The sequence below is a fragment of the Lepisosteus platostomus genome, chromosome 16, assembly GCF_059453375.1.
Source record: "Lepisosteus platostomus isolate fLepPlt1 chromosome 16, fLepPlt1.hap1, whole genome shotgun sequence".
NCBI classification, from domain to species: domain Eukaryota; kingdom Metazoa; phylum Chordata; class Actinopteri; order Semionotiformes; family Lepisosteidae; genus Lepisosteus; species Lepisosteus platostomus.
In genome coordinates, this window is record NC_142626.1 from 11,039,805 (window position 1) to 11,063,664 (window position 23,860).

Consider the following 23,860-nt stretch of genomic DNA (forward strand, 5'->3'; position numbering starts at 1 on the left):
GTGAGTGCAGTGTCCAGAAAGGTGCTATGTAAATATAAGGAATTATTATTCTATGACTTCCTCTTTTGTCACTGGCAGACCTTCTACTCTTAGTCTCTATACTTACTTCAGTTTCTGCAGTTTACATTTTTTATCCTCCAGGACAGCAGAGAGTAGTTTCACTCCAGAGTCCCCTGGATGATTGTAGCTCAAGTCCAGCTCTCTCAGTCTTGAGGTGTTTGATTGTAAAGCTTCAGCCAGAGCTGCACAGCCAACCTCTGTGACCCAACATCCAGAAAGCCTGAAGAGAGAATAGCTCATCAATATCCCAACTCATGCATATATAGTTCCTTTTTTGTAGTCTGGCTCTACTTACATTGTTAATTCAGATGCTTATGTCTCACTGCTCTGCCTAGCATCTTAAAACCTACAAACTTTGGATTGACCAAACCTCTGAAATACCAATACTGCACACAACTGAAAAAACTTAATGGGAACTCATAATTAGCATCTTAGCTAATTATTTATTTAAGCAGATGTGTCAATTAAGATCACATCATTTAAAAAATAATATGGAGAGTATAGTCACATGTGTGCCACACAACCAGGTGGATTGAACCCTAAAAACCAGTCCACATTGGTGTTTGCATGATGCCCATATAATTTTGTCAACACCTCTTTAGATTTTAATATTTTGAAAAAAGTCAGGAAAATGGGGCCTTTAATAGAAAATAAAGATGTCTGGTTACCCTTTTGCAGTACTCAACCCAATTACTGTAGTTCACAGCATTCACAAACTCACCCCAGTCTTTCTAGTTTACAATGCGGATCCTCCAGTGCAGCAGACAGCTCCTTTACTCCTGAATCTCTCAGATCATTGTCCCTCAGGTCCAGGTCTTTCAGCTGACACTGGGCTGTACGGAGAGCTGAGGCCAGTGCACTGCAGGTCCCCTCAGTGATAAGCCAATAACCTAGGCTACAGGGAAGAGCTCAGGGGTTTATTTGTAAATCCGAAAGGAGCGTGTATGAATACTTGTAGGATTAATATATAGTAAAACTAGGAATTACACATATAACTCATTTAAACTATGCTTTGTTAATGTGGAGAATACGTGTAGAGTTAAAATTACGCCACATTGAAATAAAAGTTAATGTTACGATTTGTCCTTATTTACGCTGTTAAAATACCGACAAAATCGAAGCTAATTTTTCATCAAGCGCAACACATTTGGATTTGATATAATTTTTTCTTGCTTGTTTGATTATGGATTTTTCAAAGATTGTCTGCAGGGAGGGATGCTGTTTCACTTCCATGACATTCAAAGCTGTCTGGATGAGGCAGGTAATTTGCGATTTTAAATGAACTGATAGCTTACCAAACCACACTGTAATACCATATCTGATATGCTGTCGATTACAGCATGGTAAAAGAGTAGTATTACTTCCTGTTGAACCCCAAACACTCTTAGTCTTCACAGTAAATATAAGCGCTGCTGAACTTTGGAGCACACTCAACATGAGTAGACCAGCACGGTTACGGTATGCATTAAGCCAAGAACAGCTGTATCATCTGAGAATCTGAAAATTAAGTTGCTTTGACTACTGCTTGTACAATAATTTGTATAAAGTTTAAACAGAACTGGAGAGCTCACACAGCCCTGAGGGGCATCTGTGCTAATAGATCTTGACTCAGAAAGAGTTTTGCTGACCCTGACATACTGTGTACGATTTGTTAAAAATGAATGATACCATCATATAACGTTATGGTTAACGGACATTTGCTTCAACATACTTATGAATAGATGGGGCTGCAGCATATTAAATGCAGAGCTTAAGTCCACAAACAGCATCCGAGCATAGGCAATGATACATTGTATTTTAAGTTATAGAAAAAGATACCTAGTAAAAAAGACAAACACCATTTCCAATGCTTTTTATATGAACTGGGCCCAGTCTTTCATGACATATGGTAATCTACAAATATAGCCATTCAAATTGTGCTGTAAATGCCTGGTCTAAAGCAAGCTCACTGTGGCATATTGCAATATCATCTGGCATACTGAACTATTAAAATACTGACAAAATCTTAGCTAATTTTTCATTGGCCAAAGAGAATTGAAAGGTGGCACTAGTAGTGTGTTAGATGATAGTGAAACCACAGCTTCATTTAATCTGTATTACTAATTTTCCTTAAATCCACTTAACATGGAATATTAATATATAATCATGTAACAAAAGGGAAGTTTTGGTAGGTGAAAATAAAAAAAAATAACTGAAGTATTAAACCATCTTTGAACACCATTTACTATATTAATTTATTAATATAAACATATTTATATATCTGTTAGAGGTAGCAAAAAATAACAGTATTCCACGATAGAAGAGTATTCCATCTTCTTCACAAACATTTTATGCATTATATTCTTCAACTTGCTCTGGTTATGTTGGAACAGTTTTTACATGATTGTTTTAATAACTTTGTTCTGTTGTTTTTGTTGCAATGGAAAATGAAACACTTGTAGTATCATTGAAAATTAGTAGAAAATGAAAAAAGGCAGTGCTTGTGGTTTTTAATTTAGCTCATCCAAGCTGTATGACGTGTTGCAATGTTCATTAGCAGAATTCTTGCCTGTCATGTGGAATGTCTGAATTTGATTCCTGACCAATACATAGGTTTTACTTTTTACAAAGAGACTTTCTCAAATAAGTAAATATAGCATACAAATTATTACATTGATATTTGTATTATTATAATTAAATATAATATAATTAAAGAAGCTGAATACTATAATAAAGAGGTTCTCTCAACTTTATTGAGGGTGGTGTAGTCAGATTAAATACAGTATATTTTACTTAAAGCTATAATAGGGAAGGAGGGGATAAGGTAATAAAAAGGAAAATTATTTAATTCGGGTTGCCCAACCAGTAGATCGCAGGAGTGCTAACCAGTCCATCCCAAGAATGTTTGGCAAAAAATAAATGGGCTATTTGACTATTTACTTTTTTCAATAGCCTAATCATCCATTCAGATCTATGCTGTAATGTCATACATATTACTGCCCTTGTGTGTGTTTAACCCTTGTTGACTGCATTGTAAAAGTTTCTGTTGCCTGGGTGCTGGCTGCCACTGAAAAAAAGGCTACAGGAGCTCTGTAAATAGTGTTGTGTGTGCTAACCAAGAATGTTCTCCTGGTTATTGCCGTTCGAACCCCACATTTGCTACACTGCATAGCGGAGTGAAACAGACTAGCCGTGAAAAATTTGCTGACAGTTTTATATGTTTGATTGCCTATTTGATAGTTGTAGTGTTTGAGCGAAAATGATGAAGCAAAGAGACCAAAAGCTTGCCATTACCACAAGGAATGGGAGCATGATGATTTTTTTGTACTATCTCATTCAAAGTGTGGGTGTTTAATCTGCAATGCTAGCATCTATGCCAAAAAGGGAAATATAGAACAACAATTCAAAACTACACACAAAACAGATGATGTAGTCTTTCCCATTAAAAGTGATTTACGGAAAGTGGAAAAGTTAAAATCTCAACTACCAGCACAGCAGTTGGTTTTCACAAGGGATACAAGAGGGAAAGCAGAAATTATCGCATCATTCTGAGTGAACCATGTCTTGGCTCACTCAGATTGGCACAAAAGGTCTCTCAGCAAAGGAAAGGTCATAAAAGAAGCTTTGCTGCCGATTTACTGTTTGGAGATTTCAAAAACTAAAATTTTTGCCGAGGTTCAGAGAGCTGTTGCCTGAAATCAAAGAGTTTCTCAAGTCGTTTAAACATGGTGAATATGACCAATTAGAGGATGACCAATGGCTTCTGGATTTAGCATTCCTCACAGACTTGACTAAACTGCTGAATGAGCTGAATATCAAGCTGCAGGGACAAAATAAAAATGTAATTGACATGATCAGCAGTGTCAACACGTAAATAAAAATTACAAGTGTTCTCGACGAAGCTTAGATATTCTTTTTTCTAAAATGGGGAACATTACTTGTTCACTGAAGCATGAGCCACTTGCTTTAATTTGCTGTCATTTTAGTGATGGGTATCACTATTGTACTGATGTGCCTACAGTATGTTTTTCCCATATCAGAGCTTCAAATTCATAGTGTTAGATAGTGCTGGACTGGCGAACGAAAAAGTAGATCTTACATTAAAAAAGGCTGGGCACCTGTGATTTAATTGATTGGTTGATGTTGTGGAATGTGTGTTCCGCCCGCAAAAAAAAGAGAAAAGGGGGAAAATTAACTCTCGAATTTGACTGTTATTTGACTCTCCTATGGATTCACCTTTGTGCTTTTCTCACTTTCTCTTGGCTTGACCCATGCTTGTCTGACTGTGTCTCAGGATTGTGTCAGTTTTCCTTTCACTTGCCTGCCCTGCCTGTTTTCAGCAGACCCTGCTCTCGAATTCATTCTACCATCTCCTGGCTGTTGCTTCTATCAGGTCAGTACAGCAGATATCGCAGGTTAATCAAAAAAGCAGAAGTGTACGGGTGTGGGCATAGTCTCTGCACAGTGCAGCAGACAAAGACTCAAAGTCAGTATTGGGGCATTAGTGTAAACATTCAGTTCTCGCTGCCTGTGGGTAACATTCCATCATTTGGAGGCTACTCCCCTCTTTTAGTGATGGTCACGGAATTTTATCCTTCATATTTACTGTCAGTAGCTGATAGGATAGGATAAAATACTAGTTTTGTAAGTGATTTCAGTTAATACTGAAGTAGAGAGATTTGGATTCTGTGGAGGAATCTTTGTGGATAATGCCTAGTATTGTACAGATGTATATATTTATACAGATCCAGCCATTCAGAATGCACAGAGGATAATGCAGAACATTGCAGCACGAGTGCTGTGGGGTGTTGCACATTTTAAAAAATATTCAGTCGTCACACTGCACTACTTTGTACCACCAGGTGGAGCAATGAAAGCTTAAGCTGGTGTGTAGAAGCATTTGGGCAGGCAGAATGAATGAATTGAATGAATTCCAGCCAATGCTGGGGATAATCTTTTTCCAGTTATACAATTTAAGTTGTATAGTGTTTAGACTTCTTTATTTTAAACTGTGTATTACAGCACAGTGTTAAATATTAAATTAATTAAAAAAGAAAGTAGGGCTATTTTACAAAAAACAAGTTACTCAGTTGGATATATAAAAAATAGCTTGTTGTGAACGCGGTGGCCTTCTTTCAGGTTTGCATCTGCTTCGAAATAATCTATATTTTGCAAAGGAACAAGTTAAGATTTATACAATGCTGAAAAGAAAAGAAAAGAAACACTATGTTTCGGCTGTGGATCCTTCTTCGGATGTGAAGAAGAAGAACCCGAAGACCAAAAACGTGTTTCTTTTCTTCTCTTTTCATGGTATAAACCTTTACTTGTTCCTTTGCAGCCTACACATGCTGATACAGCTACCTACTTAGTCTATATTTTGTTTGAATGCAGATTTCAGCAACAAGTAATCAGGAAACAATTTAACTTTACATTTCAATTATGAAAATATGCTTCACACATCTTGCACTGTAGTGCTTTAAAGCCATACAGTATGTTCTTATATGGAATATATACCTAATGTACCTACAGAAGATGGTAGAGGTAGCTAAATATAAAAAAACAAAGTACAAAACAGTAATCCACCTTCTTCACAAACATTTTATGCATCATAGTCTTTAACTCTGTAACTTATGGAGGTTATTTTGGAAGTTTTGACATTCTTGTTCTAACAACTGTATATAAAGTTTATATACTTCATAAAAAGCTATAAAGTTTTATTAGTTTCTAAGAATACATAATAAGAACACTTTCCATTATTGTCATAAAAAAGTTGTCATACTAATTTAATACCACTTGATAGGGAATATTAATTTTAAGTTTAATTATTTAACATTAACATTAACAAGTTAACATTATTAAGTTTATTAATAATGTTGCTGAAATTTGCATTAAATTAGGTGCATTAGGTATACATTATGTTATACTTCTGTTTTTATTTTCAGCTACTAAAAGGTCCCTTTAGTTGTATAATTCTATTCTATAATTCTTCCACATTAAGAGGATTCAAACATGCACAGTAGTGATATGAAATAAAGTTATCTTTTAACTAACATCCAATGCACCACAAGTGCCACCTTTCGATTGTCTTTGGCCAGTGAATTACATAACTACCGCATAGTGTTATTTTTGAGGCATTTGGAAGATATATTACGTTTTCTGAGTGGCCGCATCTGTATATGTATGTTTTGATTACATTATAGAAAACAAGGGCACAGATGTATGAGACAGGAGTTATAAGAACAGCTACATTCTTTATGACTGATGTCTTACTCTCCTGAACTCTCTACTTACTTCAGTTTCTCTAGTTTACAGCTTGGAGTCTCCAGCAACGCAAACAGCTTTTTCACTCCTGTGTCCCCTAGGCAATTGTGACTCAGGTCCAGTTCTGTCAGGCTTGAGGGTCTCGACTGGAGAGCTGAGGCAAGAGCTTCACAGCCACACTCTGTTATCTGACAGCCGGACAGTCTACAGAAATAAGAAGAAGGGGGTTCATCGCTATCCCATCTTTGAATACACAGAAAGACAACATTCTGATTGGACTCTGGTGTTTCATTTTTGTAATTCACCCAGGGTGTAAAACAGTATTACAAATACAGAAATCAATCTAACTTTCTTATCTTGGATTATATTATGAATTTATAAGATGTTTTAACAGTCCATCTTCATTCCAAGTCTGCTACTATAAATCTAATATTTTATTTTAGTTTGAAGCTGTTAACTTTATTCACAAAATAAAAAAGACTACAAATGGGAGAAGACCTACTGTTAGTCATTTGTTTGAAAAAAGCATGTCTATTTTCACTATAAAGACCTGCTTTTATATCTTAATTGCTACTTTGTGACTAAAGTTTACATGATGTTAACAGGTTGCATTAACATAATTGGAACACAACAGCACTGGATAAGCGGAGATCATTCTGAGAACTTATGCCAACTGCCTGATGTTCTGATCATTTGAAAAAAGTCAGATAAACAAATATAATTAGTACACAATCACTTTGAGGAAACTGATGCTGAAATCCATTAAATGATTTAGCAATGAGATTAATTGAAGTTCACATAGCTCTATAGTAGCATGTCTTTCAAGGTCACCTCTTCTCCTAAACTCCTGCAGTTCTCACCTCAGTGTCTCCATTTTACAGGCTGGATTCCTAAGCACAGAACAAAGTAACTTCACTTCTTTGCCTGCTGAGTAATTGGATCTCAGGTCCAGCACTCTCAGATGTGAGGGGTTTGACTGAACAGCTGAGATCAGAGCTTTACAGCATTCGCCAGTGAGATTACAGTGGTCCAGCCTGTACAGAGAAATAAATTATAAAATAATGATCAATATTTTAGTATTAAGTGTTAATATATTAATATAAAGTAATAATATGAATTTATTTGCACTTTTAATGTATTTGTTATTAACTTTAGGGAAATTCTCAATACAGTATTCTAATGGTCTCAGACTCTGTGAAGAAAAGGTAACAAACTGACAGTTACAAGATAACTGCTATGTCAAAGAGCTATGAATCAGATATGATGTCTAGGAGATTGACAGCTTCAATGAGTTTTTGAGGTTCTAAGGTTCAGGGAGGAGAACAGTATAGATGAGGCAAATTGCCAAGAAACTGCAAAAAGTGTTTTCAGTCTCAAGTATGGCTCCTCATACATACAATATGTGTTATAAGAGAAATGTTATCAAATGAAGTAATAAAAACCTCACATATTCCTCACTTCAAGGCCTAAAATCCTGCTTTCAAAGGAAAACCTCTTGCTTTTTTGGAATGGAAGAAAGGTGAAATGGAGGGTAAGGACAATTTAATGTCAAAAGCACATACAGCAATTCCATAACCTTGGTACAACTTAACTCCTGCGAGTCATTTTCTTAGAAATGAAGTTAAGATGGGCCCCTGATTTAGGATTCAGATACAATAGAGGACATCATAAATTTGTCCCATCTGATACCTCCATTTTTAATGTTCTTTACCTACAAATACAATCAGTGGAAACATCATCAATTTGTTTGTTTCCATTTTGGTCAGTATGCTCTCATAACTGCCTTGATTCTAAACAGTGAGCTGACACAAGAAATTGTGTTATTGAAAGCTTTCCCCTTCTCTCTGTTACCTTACAACCTAACAGTTTCAACATGAGACTTCTAACCTGAACTGTAAACTTTGTTACATGAGTTCTCCCCCTTGAGACTCGTAAAATAACCAGCAGCCTCGCTGCATGATTTCCTGAACTTACTACAAAGCTCTATAAATCAGACTGTGTGAACTTAGAGTCTTACCACAACACTGTTTATTTGCAATCTCACTGCAAGATTGCATTTATTATATTACACAGGTCTAGACCAAGACAGACAGGAGCCTCACTGCAAGACTCTTAGTGCCCCATTCCCCTCTGGGGCTGTTGCTGAACCCCTTTTGGGTTCTGGTCTTTCAGTGTCTCAGGAGTCTCCCCGTGAGATTAGTGTATGTTTCTCACTTACCCTGACAGTGTGGGTCTAACCCAAAACTAAGACTGTACTCATTGTACTCTATTGTACCGATAGGTGTTGCTAATTCCCTAATAGCCCCCTGCATATTAATATTATGCATTTTCTCCAAGTATCTGGAGTGTCCTGAGGCCATCCCGTTGCATCTTAACCTACTTCTGACACTTCAACTCTGGCTGCTCTATAACACATCCCTAAAGAAATCTGTATAGTTCAAGATTATACTGTAGTTTATGGCTTTTACAATATGACATGGAAAGTTGAAAAGCTCCTCTATTTTACACTTAAACATGTCAACTACATAAGATATTTATCTTTATGCAATAATTCTCTCTTTTTTCAAAGTCAATGAGAGGTACTGTATGTACTGTAGCTTTTAATGTTTGAAGAAGTGCAATCAGGGTATTTTCATAATTACTTGCATTCCCTGAAAATACTTCTTCTAAGATGAAGTTTATGAGTCTGAATTCTAATGCTCTCATTGAAGGTGACTCTCTTATACTCATGGGGATAGAATTCCAGGGCTCTGTGGTGCAGCAGGAGAAGGCCTTGTCATCTATACAGTGTGAGCAAACCGGAGGGGTAGTCAGGATACCATAATCAGATTACAAAGTGGGGGAGTAGGAAGATAATAAATCAGAAAAATACTGAGATGATAGGAAGCCTGAATCAAGTATCTTCAACTGACATATAGGGTTACTACATTGGCTTTAGATAGCTGATTGGAGGTGCTCAGAGGCATGACTTCAGTTTTGTCACAGTTTAAAAGAAAACATTTCAAAAGGTGGATGATTATAATCATACTTTAAGAAAATGAATTTCTTGCCGAAAATGACATTCTTGTCGCATCACTTACAGAGCTTGTCTACAATACTTGATGAGTGGCAGTAGCCTCAAACAGCCGTCCATGGATGTTGTGTATGTCTTCATGTCAAACACATCCAACGGCTCTTCTGCCATCATCAACACAAACGCCAGTGCTGACAGCTGTTCAGGTGAGAGGCATCTTCCTGAAAGACTTCCTGATCTAAGAAACTGTTTGACTTCCTCCATTAGGGAGGTGTCTTTCAGTTCATTTAAACAGTGAAAGAGATTAATGCTTCTCTCTGGAGAGGGGCCCTTCCTAATCAATTCTTTAATATAGTTGATTGTTTTCTTTTGGCTCTGTTGGATGCTTTTTGATTGTGTGAAGAGGAAGCTTAAGAGCTTCTGATTGCAATCTTGTGAAAGGCCAACAAGGAAGCGCACGAAAAGGTCGAGGTGCCCATTCTTGCTATTTACAGCTTTGTCCAATGCAATTCTGTGCAGGTCAAACACATGCATTTCTTCACCTTTCCTTTTTTGGATTTCTTTTCTGCTTTGAGATAGAAGATTGATTTTATTATTTGAGTACTGCAGATACACATATAGAGCAGCAAAGTACTCCTGCATACTCAAATGTATAAAGGAATAAAATTTCTCTTTAAACAGTCCTGAATCCTCTTTAAATATTTCAGTACACAAACCAGAGTACAAAGATGCTTGGGTGACATCAAGGCCACAATCTCTCAAGTCTTCTTTACAAAATACAAAACTGTTTTTTTCCAGGTGTTGAAAAGCCAGGTGCCCCAGCTTAAAAATGACGTCTTTATCTGACTCTAATAGTGTTGGTATACATCCCTCACTTCTCTTGAGGTATTTCTGTCCCTTGATAGTCTGGATTATCAGGAATTGTGTGTACATTTCCGTCACAGTTTTCGGGACCTCACAGCCTTGTTTTCCAATTATTTGCTCCAGGACAGTTGCTGAAACCCAGCAGAAGAGTGGGATGTGACACATGATGTAGAGACTCCTTGATGACTTGATATGTGTGATAATAGAGCCTGCCAGGCTCTCATCAGTTAATCTCTTCCTAATATAATCCTCTTTCTGCTGATCGTTAAAACCTCGTACCTCGGTCACTCGATCAACACACTCGGCAGGGATCAGTCCAGCTGCTGCTGGCCGGGATGTTATCCAGACATGAGCAGAAGAACATAGATCTCCTCTGATGAGGTTTGTCAGCAGCACATCCAGTGACATTGTCTGTGTTACGTCACGCCAGATTTTATTGTTCTGAAAATCTAAGGGAAGCTGACTTTCTTCTAGACCATCAAAGATGAGTAAAACATTTTTATCACCTAAGTCAATATTACCAATTTCTTTCATTTCAGGATAGAAGTGCTGGAAAAGTCCAATGAGACTATATTCATCATCATTTATCAAATTTAGCTCTCAAAAGGGAAGAAAAAAAACGAAGTGAACATCTTGGTTTTCCTTTCCTTCTGCCCAGTCCAGAATAAACTTCTGCACACTGACCGTTTTTCCAATGCCAGCAATCCCCTTTGTCAGTACAGTTCGGATGGCTTTTTTTGGGCCACTTAAGAGTTTAAAAATGTCGTTGCACTTGATTGATGTTTCTTGAGAGGCATTTTTCTTGGATAATGCTGCAATCTGCCACACTTCATGTTGAACATTGACACTTCCACTAGTTCCCTCGGTTATATAAAGTTCTGTGTAAATGTCATTGAAGACTGTTGTCTTCCCTGGTTCAGCAACTCCTTCAAATATGCATTCAAACCTCCTCTTCAGATTGGACTTCAATTTGTCTTGGACTCTTGTCAGGGCTTCATCTATAAAACAGTGACAGGGATAAAGAATCATCAAATCCAGACCATGATAGAGTACAGAATAAAATGTATATTGGAGCAGCAGGACTGATGGTGTTTTCACACTTACTGTATGTCTGTCAGGCAATTTGCTTCCCAATAATTTAATAAATCTCTCATGGCAGACAGTTTACTAGGTTTTTGTAAATGGCTTTGGAGCCCCAGACTGGGAAATCAGCACTAGCAGCTGTAGTACTCCAGCACTGGGCTCATGAAATTGAAAATAAATTCAATGTTAGTATTGAGTATGAGAAACATTGCTCCATACAAGGAGTGGTGTGTATATGGAACAAGTTTCCAAGTCACTTGATACCCAAGATGTTTTAAAAAAAATAATTGAATGAAATTTTAATTTCACTCAGCATCTAAAACCACAAAATATGCAAGATGGACCAAATGCCCTCTTCATGACTGCATTTAGAGTACAACAGGGTACAATCTCACTCAGATACTGTAGGTACAGTATCAATGCGGCATTGAGGATCATTAACTGCAGAACTTCTAAATGTTATCCTCAGTAGAACACAGTGCAGTCCACGTTCAGGAATCATAAGGCACAGTCCAGGCTACTGATTCACTAAAGAAATCCCCAGCGTGATCTTCGGTAGAGTATAGCGCAACAGGATGTGTTACAGTACCTACTTCAGAAATTCAATTCTATACACTTACTGGATTGAGTTGTATGATTATATCACTAATCAGATGAACAGACATATGGAAAACAATTGTGGTCTTACCTACAAAAAAGGTTCATTATCAATTTGAACTACATGTTTTGAAGTAATAAAATTCATCAACATCATCATTTTCCAGCTGCTTACTCCTGGTGAGGATCACGGTGGTAAGTGGCTGAGCAGAGTGGACCAGACTTCTCTTTCGCCAATAACAGCCTCCGGTCCCCTGGAGGGATCCTCAGGCGCTCTTACATCCCATGTATCACACTCTGTCCCTTTAACAAGGCATAGACGCCGCTGAAGCACCTAACCAACCAGCTTACTTGTCCTATCACCACACCCCATGGCACTTCCCTATTTTAGGACACCCTGGCCGAACACAAACTGCCCTGTTTGAGCTGCTTTTTCCTTTTGACTACTGTTTACGGATTTCATCTCTGGTTTTGTTACTCTTGGCTTTTTAGATTTCCCATACCTGGCTTCTTGAAATGTGCCTGGCCTTTTGACTACGGTTTAATGATTTAATCTTTGGCTTTTACACTTGGCTCTTTTGGATACCTGGCTTGTTGGAATTCGGGAACAAGTAATAGGTTTATTGCATGCTGAAAAGAGAAGAAAGAATACACAATGTTTCGGCTGTGGAGCCTTTTTCAGGTGTGGAGCCTTGGAGCCTTCCATGGAGCCATTCACACCTGAAGAAGGCTCCATGGCCGAAACGTTGTGTTTTCTTTCTTCTCTTTTCAGCAAGGAATAAACCTATTACTTGTTCCTTTGCAGCCTACACATGCTGACGCAACCACCTACCTGAAGTACTTGTTGGAATTCAGTTCTCTACATTACTACGTCCTCTGGATTATGCTCCTGGCCTTACTTTTTCATCCTCTTTTCTCTGCACAGGATCCAATATCTCTCTCTGTTGTTAGAGAATGCAATAGGCGCCTCTAGGCCAGGTGGGAGGTATAATCCCTCCTGTGTGTCCTGGGTCTGCCCCAGGTTCCCTTCCCAGTGGGCTGTGTTTGATAGACCTCCAGCAGAAGATGCCAGGAAGGCATCCTCACCAGATGCCTGCGCCACCTGAAGTGTCTCCTCTCAATCCAGGGAGCAGCAACTCCACACCAGATCTTCCCAGTCCACTGAGCTCCTCATGGAGAGTAAGCCCACCAACCATAAGGACAAACTTCATTTCTGCCGCTTGTACCTACATTCTTTCAGTCACTACCCAAAGTCACTACCAACCTTGTGACCATAGGTGAGGACAGGGAAGATTGACCAGAGACCTGAAAGCTTGATCTGAAATCTCAGCTCCTGCTTCATCACCATGGTTCAGTATTTTATCTGCATTACTGCAGCTGCTGCACCAATCTGTTGGTCAATCACTAGTGAACAAGATCCCGAGGTACTTAAACTCTTCCAGTTGGGCCGCAAGGACAGAGCAAGCCACTCTTTTCTGAGAGAGAACCATGACCTCAGATTTGGAGGTGCTGACCCTAATCCTGACCACCTCACACTCACAGCTGTGAACCTCTCCAGATCATAATCAGATGAGGCAAAGAGGACAACATCATCCACAAACAATAGAGACACTACCCTCAGGTTCCCAAAACAGATACTTTCCAAACCTCAGTTGCTCCTTGATATTCTGTCCATAAAGATGACAAACAGGAGAGCAGACAAGATGCAACCCTGGTGTGTCCAACACACACCTTAACATGCCTGTGTTAACACCTACAATGCAGACACAACTCTCACTCTGTAAATACAGGGACAAGATGACACACAGATGCAGCTCCAGCATCACATACTCTCACAGCACCTCCAACAGAATACCCCAGGGTAGAGAGTCATAAGCTGTCTCCAAGTCCACAAAGCATGTACACAGGGGTGGCAAACTTCCATACCCCCGCAAGTACAGATGCAGCCATTCAAAGTTCGCTGTACAAACCCGTACCGCACGCAACTACTCACAAGCCACCGCACCGTACTGCGGTACGTGATTGGCTGGCCAAAATGACTGACAGGGGCACTTGTGGTGCATTGGTCGGTAGTGAAAAGATTTAATCTTTTAATCTCTTTACTGTTCACATTTTAATCTGCTTAGCATTGAACATTTACATGGAATTTTACAGCTAAAGGGAAATTTTAGTAGCTAAGTATAAAAAGAATAGGAGCATAATGCATCTGTCATAAACGACATTAATTTAGGAACATAAACATATTATGTAAACTGTATATGGCTGCCCCCGGTACTTTAAAGAAAAGATACACACCAGTATTCCATTTCTCCCTAAACATTTTAAGCATCAAAGTCTTACATGTGGTTATTTCGGAAACGTTTTTAGGTGCTCCTTGCTCTGACCATGTTACTGAACTGGACGTTTATACAGTATACAGTACTCTGTGAGAAAAGTGATAACTTTTCTACGAATATGCTCGATACCGGAGTAAACAAGCATACTTTTAGAATTTGATTAATAAGGGATATAATATGGAATCGCGTATCTAAAGAAATCAATAACAATATAATTATATTCATGTACTGTAACACAAACAGTAGTATATACACATATCTATTGATATGTGTAAGGCTGTTTCACCACTTGTCATGTGATTGTGCTAGTGGTGTAATGGTTTAAGTGCCTGCCTCATAAGCAAGACGTTGGCTGTTCAAATCTAGCTAGTACCATGAATTTTCTCTTAAACATTTCTTTGAAAAAATAAAATAGCAATATTATGGACAATTAATTGACTTTTTGATATTTCTAAATATCACAACATGTTAGAATATAAGTCATTTTTTAATAACAACAAATAGTCACCGTTTTTCCCTCTGAATCGCTCCAGTATCGCGTGGATCCCTTTAGATCTCCCTCCAGATTTAAAAGGTTATTAATAATATCTTCGGTGTCGCATCTTCCAAGTTTAGCTGATCTTTTGCTGCCTACGCATGCTTACACAGCTCCCTGGGTAAACTATCATACTTGACTGAGAAAGCTTTACATAATTTAACATTTTTATTATCAACAAATTATAAATATGACATTTACATTAGCGTTATTTATTTGTCACTTGAGTGTATGGAGGAGTGTCAGCTGTCAATGAGAGCAGACCCCCCCTCTTAGGCTGGGCAAATGATTTTTTAATTTTTTATAAAGAAATAAAACATTAGATATAATGATATTGTAACACTACAGGGTTCACAGGGGCACCCTCGCCACTGTGATACACCAAGGGATTGGGTTGAGTTCCCATCACAAATACAGATGCAGCCATTCAAAGTGCGCGTCACAGACACGTACCGCAGGTGACGTCGCTCAGTATGACGCAAGATGACGCGTGGCACCGCAGTACGTGATTGGTTGACCGACAGGGGCACTCGTGGTCCGTTGGTCTGTCGTAGAAAGACTTACAGTAAACGTCTTTGCTGTGCCCATTGTAGGTATTGAATTTTACCACTGAAGGGAAATCTTAGTAGCTGAGCATAAAAAGAATAGGAGCATACTGTAACGCGTGTGAAGGCCATAAACGATATTAATTTTGGAACATAAACATACAGTATATAGCTGGTCTTGGTACTTTAAAGAAAAAAATACACACCAGTATTCCATTTCTCCCTAAACATTTTAAGCTTTGAAGTCTTTAACTAACGTGATACCGGAGTCAACAAGCATACTTTTAGAATTTGATTAAAAGGGAATATAATATGGAATCGCGTATCTAAAGAATTTAGCCGACTGGTCTAGGTTCGTGACTACCAACGGGCACGTTGTGTGTTCAAATCTAGCTGGTGCCGGACTTTTCTTTTAACAAACATTTCTTCGAAAAAATAGAATAGCGATATTATGGACAATCAATTGACTTATATTTCAAAATATCGCAACATGATCGATATTTGCGATATTTTGAACATATCTTCCCTTCTGACAGCGGTTCCTCCTTCTATTGTGTGTGTGTGTGTGCAACAGAGTAAATTTTTATAGAGAAATGGAAGCTGGACAGTATGCGTTACAATATAAACATTTATATTGATTTAAATCGTGTTCTGATTTAAATCGCAAACGCGTGTTTAATTATGTGTTTTTTAATCATAATCAGGCTAATGCATTTCTACATTTTCTGTATGAACCAGCTTAGAGGTTCATACAGAAAAACAGCTTGTGTTTAAATTGAGTGTAAGGTAATTTATGCTTCTAAAGTCATGGTCAGCATTTATTATTGTACTGTGCTGTAAACTTTTTCTGTGCCTAGTCACATTATTTTATAGCGTTTTTATTGCGTTATTAAATCCGGTGGCGCTGTGTGTTACAGTAGTTTCCTGACTCCCATGTCACATGGTCTGTGATTGAATCCCATAGAACTATGACTTTATTTTTTAACAAACATTTCTTTAAAAAATTGAAACGTTTCCCTTGGTAAAAGATTAAATAAAACCTCACTCGCACCAAACAAATTTATATTTCTAAATATCACAAAATACGTTCATTGTCTTCCAATCGAGTCGAGTTGACATTGGAAGCCTGCCACACCCGGACTGTTAAACCAACGCATTAGCACGTCAAAGCCCATCAAGGGTATTGAGCCAGTATTGGCTTTAGTATTCCCCCCCTCTCCCCTCAATTCAATTCAATTCAAGGTGTTTTATTTGCATGACAGATGGGTACAAGCAGTGTTGGGTATGTATATTGTAACGCTTACGGCAGACAGGCACTGTGTAAGAGCCGGCGCACCAGAGCAGCGCACCGAGGGAGCGTCTGCATTTCTAACTTAGTTTTTAAAATTAGTCAAGCAATATGAAGCATCTCCTTTTACTTAGTGCCTGAGCATAAAAAGAATAGGAGCATACTGCAACACGTGTGAAGTCCATAAACGAAATTATTTTTGGAACTTAAACATACAGTATATGGCTGGTCTCGGTACTTTAAAGAAAACATACACACCAGTATTCCATTTCTCCCTAAACATTTTAAGCATCGAAGTCTTTAACTAACGCGATACCGGAGTCAACAAGCATACTTTTAGAATTTGATTAAAAGGGAATATGATATGGAATCGCGTATCTCAAGAAATTAATAACGATATAATTATATTCATGTTGCAAAAGAACTGCAACGGACATAAAAACTCCCTTGCTTTTAACAGAGCGTTCCATAATTTCTAACTACGAAAATGCCAGGTGAAAGGATTTGTAAACATATTTTGTTAAAGCAAGTCAGTTTTTTTCCGCAACACATAAAAGACATTTTTCCAAGAAAGTTTAGCCTTTGTCACTAATGAAACCACTAAATAAAGACATAAATATAGAAATCTTAAGATTTGTTTTATTTAATGTTGGTAGCAGGATGAACTGTCAGAGTGTATATTTTGTCGCAGTGTTGCTGCAAGATGTTAACAGTGAAAAAGGTATTTAGAAATGAGTTATTTCAAGATGAAAGGCAGCGACCTTAATCAAGCCCAAATCACAATTGAACCCATTCAGAGCCTACATTACATTTTAGCGTTTCATTCTGAGCAGAAGACCCTCACACCTGAAGAAGGGGGAGGTGTTTTTCACTGGAAATCTCGCCTGCTTCTACTTTACAACCGGAGTGCTGGCTGTGACGAATTAAACCGGTATTACAGGTTTCAATCACAGACCATGTGACATGGGAGTAAGGAAACTAACAGCGGCACTGGATTTGATAACGCTATAAAAACGCTATAAAATAATGTAATTAGGCACAGAACAAAGTTAACAGCACAGTACAAAAATAAATGCTGACCATGACTTTAGAAGCATAAATTGCCTTACACTCAATTTAAACACAAGCTGTCTTTAGCCCTCTAAGCTGGTTCATACAGAAATGTAGAGATCCAGGCTCAGAACACACAGCTTCATTAGCGAATACATATGCAGGACAACTAGAGAAGACGTTTTACAGAGGATGGATTTTTAGAAACATCCCATCAGTGACATCACTGAAGTCAACTCCTAGGTACTGTAACTGTCGTGTGGATAGTTTCACAAGAATCAGACAAAGGTTTAAGCATCGCTTGTTCTAGATAAAACCGCAAAAAAAACAACAACCCATAATGTACTTCTTTGCGGCTCTGTTTGCCCAAATCATATATTCACAACGTGAAATCTAGAAAATAATATTACGTAACCAAAATCCGCAATATGGAAACAGAACCTGTGTAATTGTTAATTTTTCAAGACGAACTACAACATTTAAAAAATGACTTGTATGTACTTGATATCTCTAATCAATCCACGGGTCCCAGCACGAAACGAAACTAAAACGCATACCGTTTCGCGCTTCTTATTAGTTGCTCAAAAGTAATTTGACCGTATGAAATGCATAATATAAACCTAGAAACATATACGTGAGTAGTACTTAAGCACTGTAGTATCGGTGTTAAGACATACCTCTCAAATACTGTAAATCAAGTTAAAAATATCTCAAGACAGATTCTGGTCATAATGAAACCATGTTTCGTGTATGTTTTCTTTAAAGTACCGAGACCAGCCATATACTGTATGTTTATGTTCCAAAATTAATATCGTTTATGGCCTTCACACGCGTTGCAGTATGCTCCTATTCTTTTTATGCTCAGCTACTAAGATTTCCCTTCAGTGGTAAAATTAGATATGAATATTCAATACTTAAACGGGCACAGTTAAGACATTAAATATACATATACATACTGTATACAGTACAGTTTGCATACGGTAATATGTTTATGTTCCTAAATCAATCTCTTTTATGAGCATGTGTAAGGCATGGTGAATCGATTCTCAAAAATTACTGTACTTTGCATGATTGGAAAAAAATGCGTGATTGCGAAATGCTGCGGTGTTACTTTTACAAAGACGGTCAATGAAAAAAAGAATGTGGACCAGGGCAATACTTTGAGTTTACAGCTTGTCCAAGGTCATTTATTATTAATACTATTATTAATATCTTCGTTAAAGACTTTGATGGCTACAGCTCAAACATGAGAGGTTGAGCTTTATTAGCTCCACCTTGCGGAAATTCCGGATACTATTATTTTGCTAGCGGTATTTACTGGTAACTTGCGGTAGACTGCGTACAGCATACCGGAAAATAATGCGGTATCGCCCGCGTATTTTGAATGGCTGCATCTGTAAATCCGCAAGCCTGCACTACAGCGACCAAAGTATGGAGACAAAGACCTTTTACGGGAAGAGACGAGGTGCTTCCTGCTACTGGAGCGATTCAGAGGGAAAGACGGTGACTATTTGTTGTTATTAAAAAATGACTTCGAACATGTTGTGATATTTAGAAATATACAAAAGTCAATTAATTGTCCATAATATTGCTATTTTATTTTTTCAAAAGAAATGTTTGATAAGAGAAAATTCATGGTACTAGCTGGATTTGAACAGCTGAACTCTTGCTTATAAGTCAGGCACTTAAACCATTATGTCACTAGCACAGTCACATGACAAATGGTGAAACAACCTTACACATATCAATAGATACTGTATGTGTATATACTACTGTTTGTGTTACAGTACATGAATATAATTATATCGTTATTCATTTCTTTAGATATGCGATTCAATATTATATTCCTTATTAATCAAATTCTAAAAGTATGCTTGTTTACTCCGGTATTGAGCGTATTCGTAGAAAAGCTTAAAATTATCACTTTTCTCACAGAGTACTGTATACTGTATAAACATCCAGTTCAGTAACATGGTCAGAGGGAGCAAGGAGCACGTAAAAACGTTTCCAAAATAACCACATGTAAGACTTTGATGCTTAAAATGTTTAGGGAGAAATGGAATACTGGTGTGTATTTTTTCTTTAAAGTACCAGGGGCAGCCATATACAGTACATACAGTAATATGATTATGTTCCTAAATTAATATCTTTTATGAGCATGTGAAAGGCATGGTGAATTGGAGATTCTTAATACTTTGCATGATTGGAAACAAATGCGTGATTGGATCAACAAAATGCTGTAGTGTTACTTTTTGTTAATGCAAAAATAAAGTATTTTCGTTTACAAAGACGGTCAATGAAAATAGAAAGTCTTTTCGTTTACAAAGATGGTTACAAAGAATGTGGACCAGGGTAATACTTTGAGTTTACAGCTTGTCCAAGGTCATTCATTATTAATACTATTAGTAATATCTTCGGTAAAGACTTTGATGGCGACAGCTCAAACGTTGTACATGAGAGGTTGAGCTTTACCAGCTCCATCCGGCGGAAATTCCGGATTCTATTATCTCACTTGGGGTATCATGCGGTATTATGCGGGATTATATGGTAACCCGTGTTATACTGCGACAAGCGCACCGCGTTTTAACGCGGTTTAACCCGTTCGTTTTGAATGGCTGCATCTGTATGGTTGTGGAACAGTAGTAGTAATATGATTTTTTTTTAAACTGCAAATTACACAGAAACAGTATTTCAATTAATTTATTAAAGCTGAAAAAATAATATTTGCAGGTATAAGTCTATATTTAGCACTTTTTACGTAATTATCCATGTCTATTATACAAATTAGACACAATATGTTGTTGTCCCACAGGGTCTGAACTGTATAGAATTTTAAATGAAGCTTCCTGGTCAGAACATTTATCATCAGTGACATTTTTGTTTGAGTAAAATAGTCTTATATGTAAGGCATAACACAGTACATTCTGTCAAAATCTGTCAATGTATAGGAACACGTTTCATTGAGAAAGGAACTAATTTAGTACAGATATTTTAGCCTTATTGTTAAAATACAAAATACTTGGAAAATAATGGTTATTAATATCTGATCACGACATTTGATTACCAGTGCCTGTGACTATTGCTGTATAACAATGAACATTATTTTTTTCTGTTGAAAGAAGCACTCCTACATTATGGCACATTTGTAATTTTTTACACAAAAAACAAACATTTAGATCATGGTTTAAGAAACCTCTGACCAATATCATGATGTGATGTGCTTGAGAGGGTGATCATAAATTCTAAATTCTTTGGTCCTCCATTCACAAATGAACAACTCAGACATTAATTAAATCCAAATGCCAGTAATCGATGAGAACATCTCAGTAGGATTTAGATTAGTGGACTTCATTGAGTTGCCAATGTCCAGTTAACATTTTTTATTAAAAGGGTTGCTGAAATAAAAACTATTATTTATACTGCGTATAACATTGCACAGTTGAAATATGTCCCAACATTTGGGAGTTATATTTGACTCCTGCTTGTATTTCATACTTATACCATAGGTCTGACCTGGAATAATAATAAAACTCCCCCTAGATATTTCAGTCTCTGTCCCTCATTTAAAATCCCAAAGCGTAAGAGTATGGAACATTCTATGAAAAGAAAAAAGATTACTGGGTCTAATATAAAAAGTACCAAACACCCAGGGCTCTTTGGGAGACCACAGTGAGTGAGAGTGAAGGACAGGATGAAGGAGCTAAAAAGATGCTTATAGAAGCCACTGAGGGGCTGACAGTGGAATAAACCAAGATGAATGTGATGAATGTTTTTTTTCTCTTTTTAGAATTGCTTCTTTGTAAGGAAATAAAATAAAAATTCAATGATGTCACCAGTACTGGGAATTGTATAGTTTTGAAAGCCCAAACCAAGAAATGAGGAGTACACAATGGAGATCAAATTATGCATAACAAAGTCTTGTGAGAAAGAAAGTGGAAGTGCTTTCTCAACCTGCTCCTTTACTTCCTTGAATGTAAAGAGGAAAGGAGAAGGACCCTTATTGCAAACAATGACCGCAGATCGTATGTATAAAGAAGACCAATAAAACACTTTATTGACAAATTCTATAGTGTTAAACTATTACATATATTTTTGGCCCAGAAATAATGTGCTAAATTTGGCATAGATATCTGTCCCATGAAAGCTACAGTATGTCTCCACACAATAATGCATATTACCACAGTAATGATCATCTTAAGACAAAGTGTCACATTGACCTGATCTGTCATTTTCAAGACAAAACACTCTGTCACAATGACCTGAAGTGCTCTTTAAGACAAACACTCTCTGTCACCCTATCCTGGTTAGAGGTTCTCAAGATAAGTGTAAATTCTCAAAATGCCAGTTGCCCCAATAACCTGGTTTGGACTTCTCAAGACAAACTGCCTGTCACGAATACGGACTGAAATCCGTGTCAGATCTTGTAGAAGACCCTATGCGATGCGGAAAGAGCTGGAGAAAACAGGAGGAAAAAAGGGAACACATAGGGGTTTAATAGTGCACAAAATAATAGTGACAATCCGTGAGACAGTGTATGGGGAAGACAAAACGGCATCCAAATCCAAGCAGGTCCAAGGGCAGGTCAAAGCACAGTCTGAGAGTCCATCAACAAGGAATCCATCCTGGGACGCAACAAAGTTAAAATCCCCGGGAGGGGGGAGCACACAGACAAACAAAACATGTAGATCCAAGGGTGACGGGCAAGATCCTCCAGAACCCGGGCTCAGGAAGCGGGAGATGTCAGGGATGAGGCCTGTCCCCTTAGGAGACGGACGTAGGGTTTCCTGGTGCTAGGCGGGCCTCGCGACATCTTACCCTAATGATGAGCCCCGAGGACTGGAGGAGCTGGTCTTTAAATAATAACGCTAAAAGGGTACACCTGGGGAGCTTAATCACAAGGACAATAATGGGAGCAGTGGAGCACCCTCTAGGGAGGGATGTCGGGCGTGACAGTACCCCCTCCCCCCCACACATAACTAGTGCTTAAATACAAGATGAGACGGAGGTGTGGTGGTGAAAGCATACACTGATAGGTAGACTAATGAACTAAGACTACCCCATCTTCTGCCTCTTTCGTTGCTGGGAGGCAGGGATCGTAACACTGCCACATTGACCTTGTCTGTGTGTCTTCTGGGATTGTTCGTCATAGAACTCCTCCACACTGATTTGCTCTGCCTAGAAACAAACGAGAAAAGCTGTGAGATTCCCAAATAGAATCTGAAGAGTAAGGAAAGGGAAGAGACAGAGTTACATGGCTCTCTCCAGCTCACTCTAACAGTACTGTGACCACAGTGAGGTGACAAAATAGAGTCATTCACATTTAAGAATATCAAAAGTTACTACTGAACTCTGATGTACTGTATATTACTGTATTTATTTCCTAAACCCTGTATGCCAATTTTAAGAAGGACAATTACATAAAAATCTTCAAAAGCTTTGGAGAATTTCCTGTGCGGTCCTTCAGTGGTTTATTGATAGTTCTGTTATCTATCTGTTTTTTACCTTGTCATTTCTTAACTAGAATACACTCTGAAAATAATCAATTGATTCGCTTTGTCCTTCTGTGATGGTGCAGGCCAAGGCCTTGGCCAGGGCCTCCTCTGTGAGTGAAAACTGGACACACTGGACACTAACTGCCTGATTAGTATCCTGTGTGCCTGGAATGCCACTGGAAAAAAAAGAAGTGAAGTGATTGGTCCAGTTGGTGATTCCACATTCCACAGGCATAACGTCATAAGTTATATTAGTAGCCAGGTGTGGTTGTGTCCAAGCTTCTGCAGTTCGGGGAGGGAGAGCAGTTGTAGAATTGTGGGTTTAGGTAGCACGAGTAATTATATGACTATGCTCTTCCATCAGAACACCAGCCAGCAGTCCCAGTATTATTAGTGGTATGCAACATTGAGAAAGTTAAGGGAAGATTAGCAAGAGTTTTCTTTTCATTTTTTATTAGTTTTTGATAGAAGGATCCAGAGGGGAGAAAACCTGTTTTGCTAGTGGTATATTCCTTACTTTTGTTATGAAACTCCTAAGTGCTTAAGAGCAAGTTGATTAGTGTGGTTTTGTTGAAACCTGGGCATAAAAAGGCAAAATCAGGTAATGTCCACCAGCAGGTCTCTTAGGAGATGTGAACATGAATCACCCAAAGAAGGGAAGCCTGACCACAAAAGCAAGGCCAGTTTAAGTGTCAGGGTGTCCCAGGGCAGGATAATGAGTTGGATAATGAATTGGAGATTTTTTTGAGCCTTAAAG

The 23,860-nt window shown here is 38.0% G+C and overlaps 2 protein-coding genes across 6 annotated transcripts in view; both read right to left on the reverse strand.

Moving 5' to 3' along the window:
* Positions 1–23,860, reverse strand: part of LOC148646869 (NLR family CARD domain-containing protein 3-like) — an 823,351-nt gene that overhangs the window by 480,057 nt on the left and 319,434 nt on the right. The gene's annotated exons all lie outside the window — the stretch shown is intronic.
* The window catches only part of LOC148646876 (protein NLRC3-like), a 39,649-nt gene that overhangs the window by 5,750 nt on the left and 10,039 nt on the right, over positions 1–23,860 (reverse strand). Inside the window, exons 5-10 of one of the 2 annotated variants that reach the window (XM_088608956.1) lie at positions 22,726–22,786; positions 9,381–11,175; positions 7,161–7,334; positions 6,331–6,504; positions 782–955; positions 107–280 (exon numbers count right to left, since the gene is read on the reverse strand). In XM_088608956.1, coding sequence (XP_088465082.1) covers positions 107–280; positions 782–955; positions 6,331–6,504; positions 7,161–7,334; positions 9,381–10,711 — 2,027 coding nt within the window. In that variant the 5' untranslated portion in view covers positions 10,712–11,175; positions 22,726–22,786. Of the gene's footprint in view, positions 1–106; positions 281–781; positions 956–6,330; positions 6,505–7,160; positions 7,335–9,380; positions 11,176–22,725; positions 22,787–23,860 lie in introns of those variants that run through there. The other variant, XM_088608957.1, reaches the window with a different exon arrangement.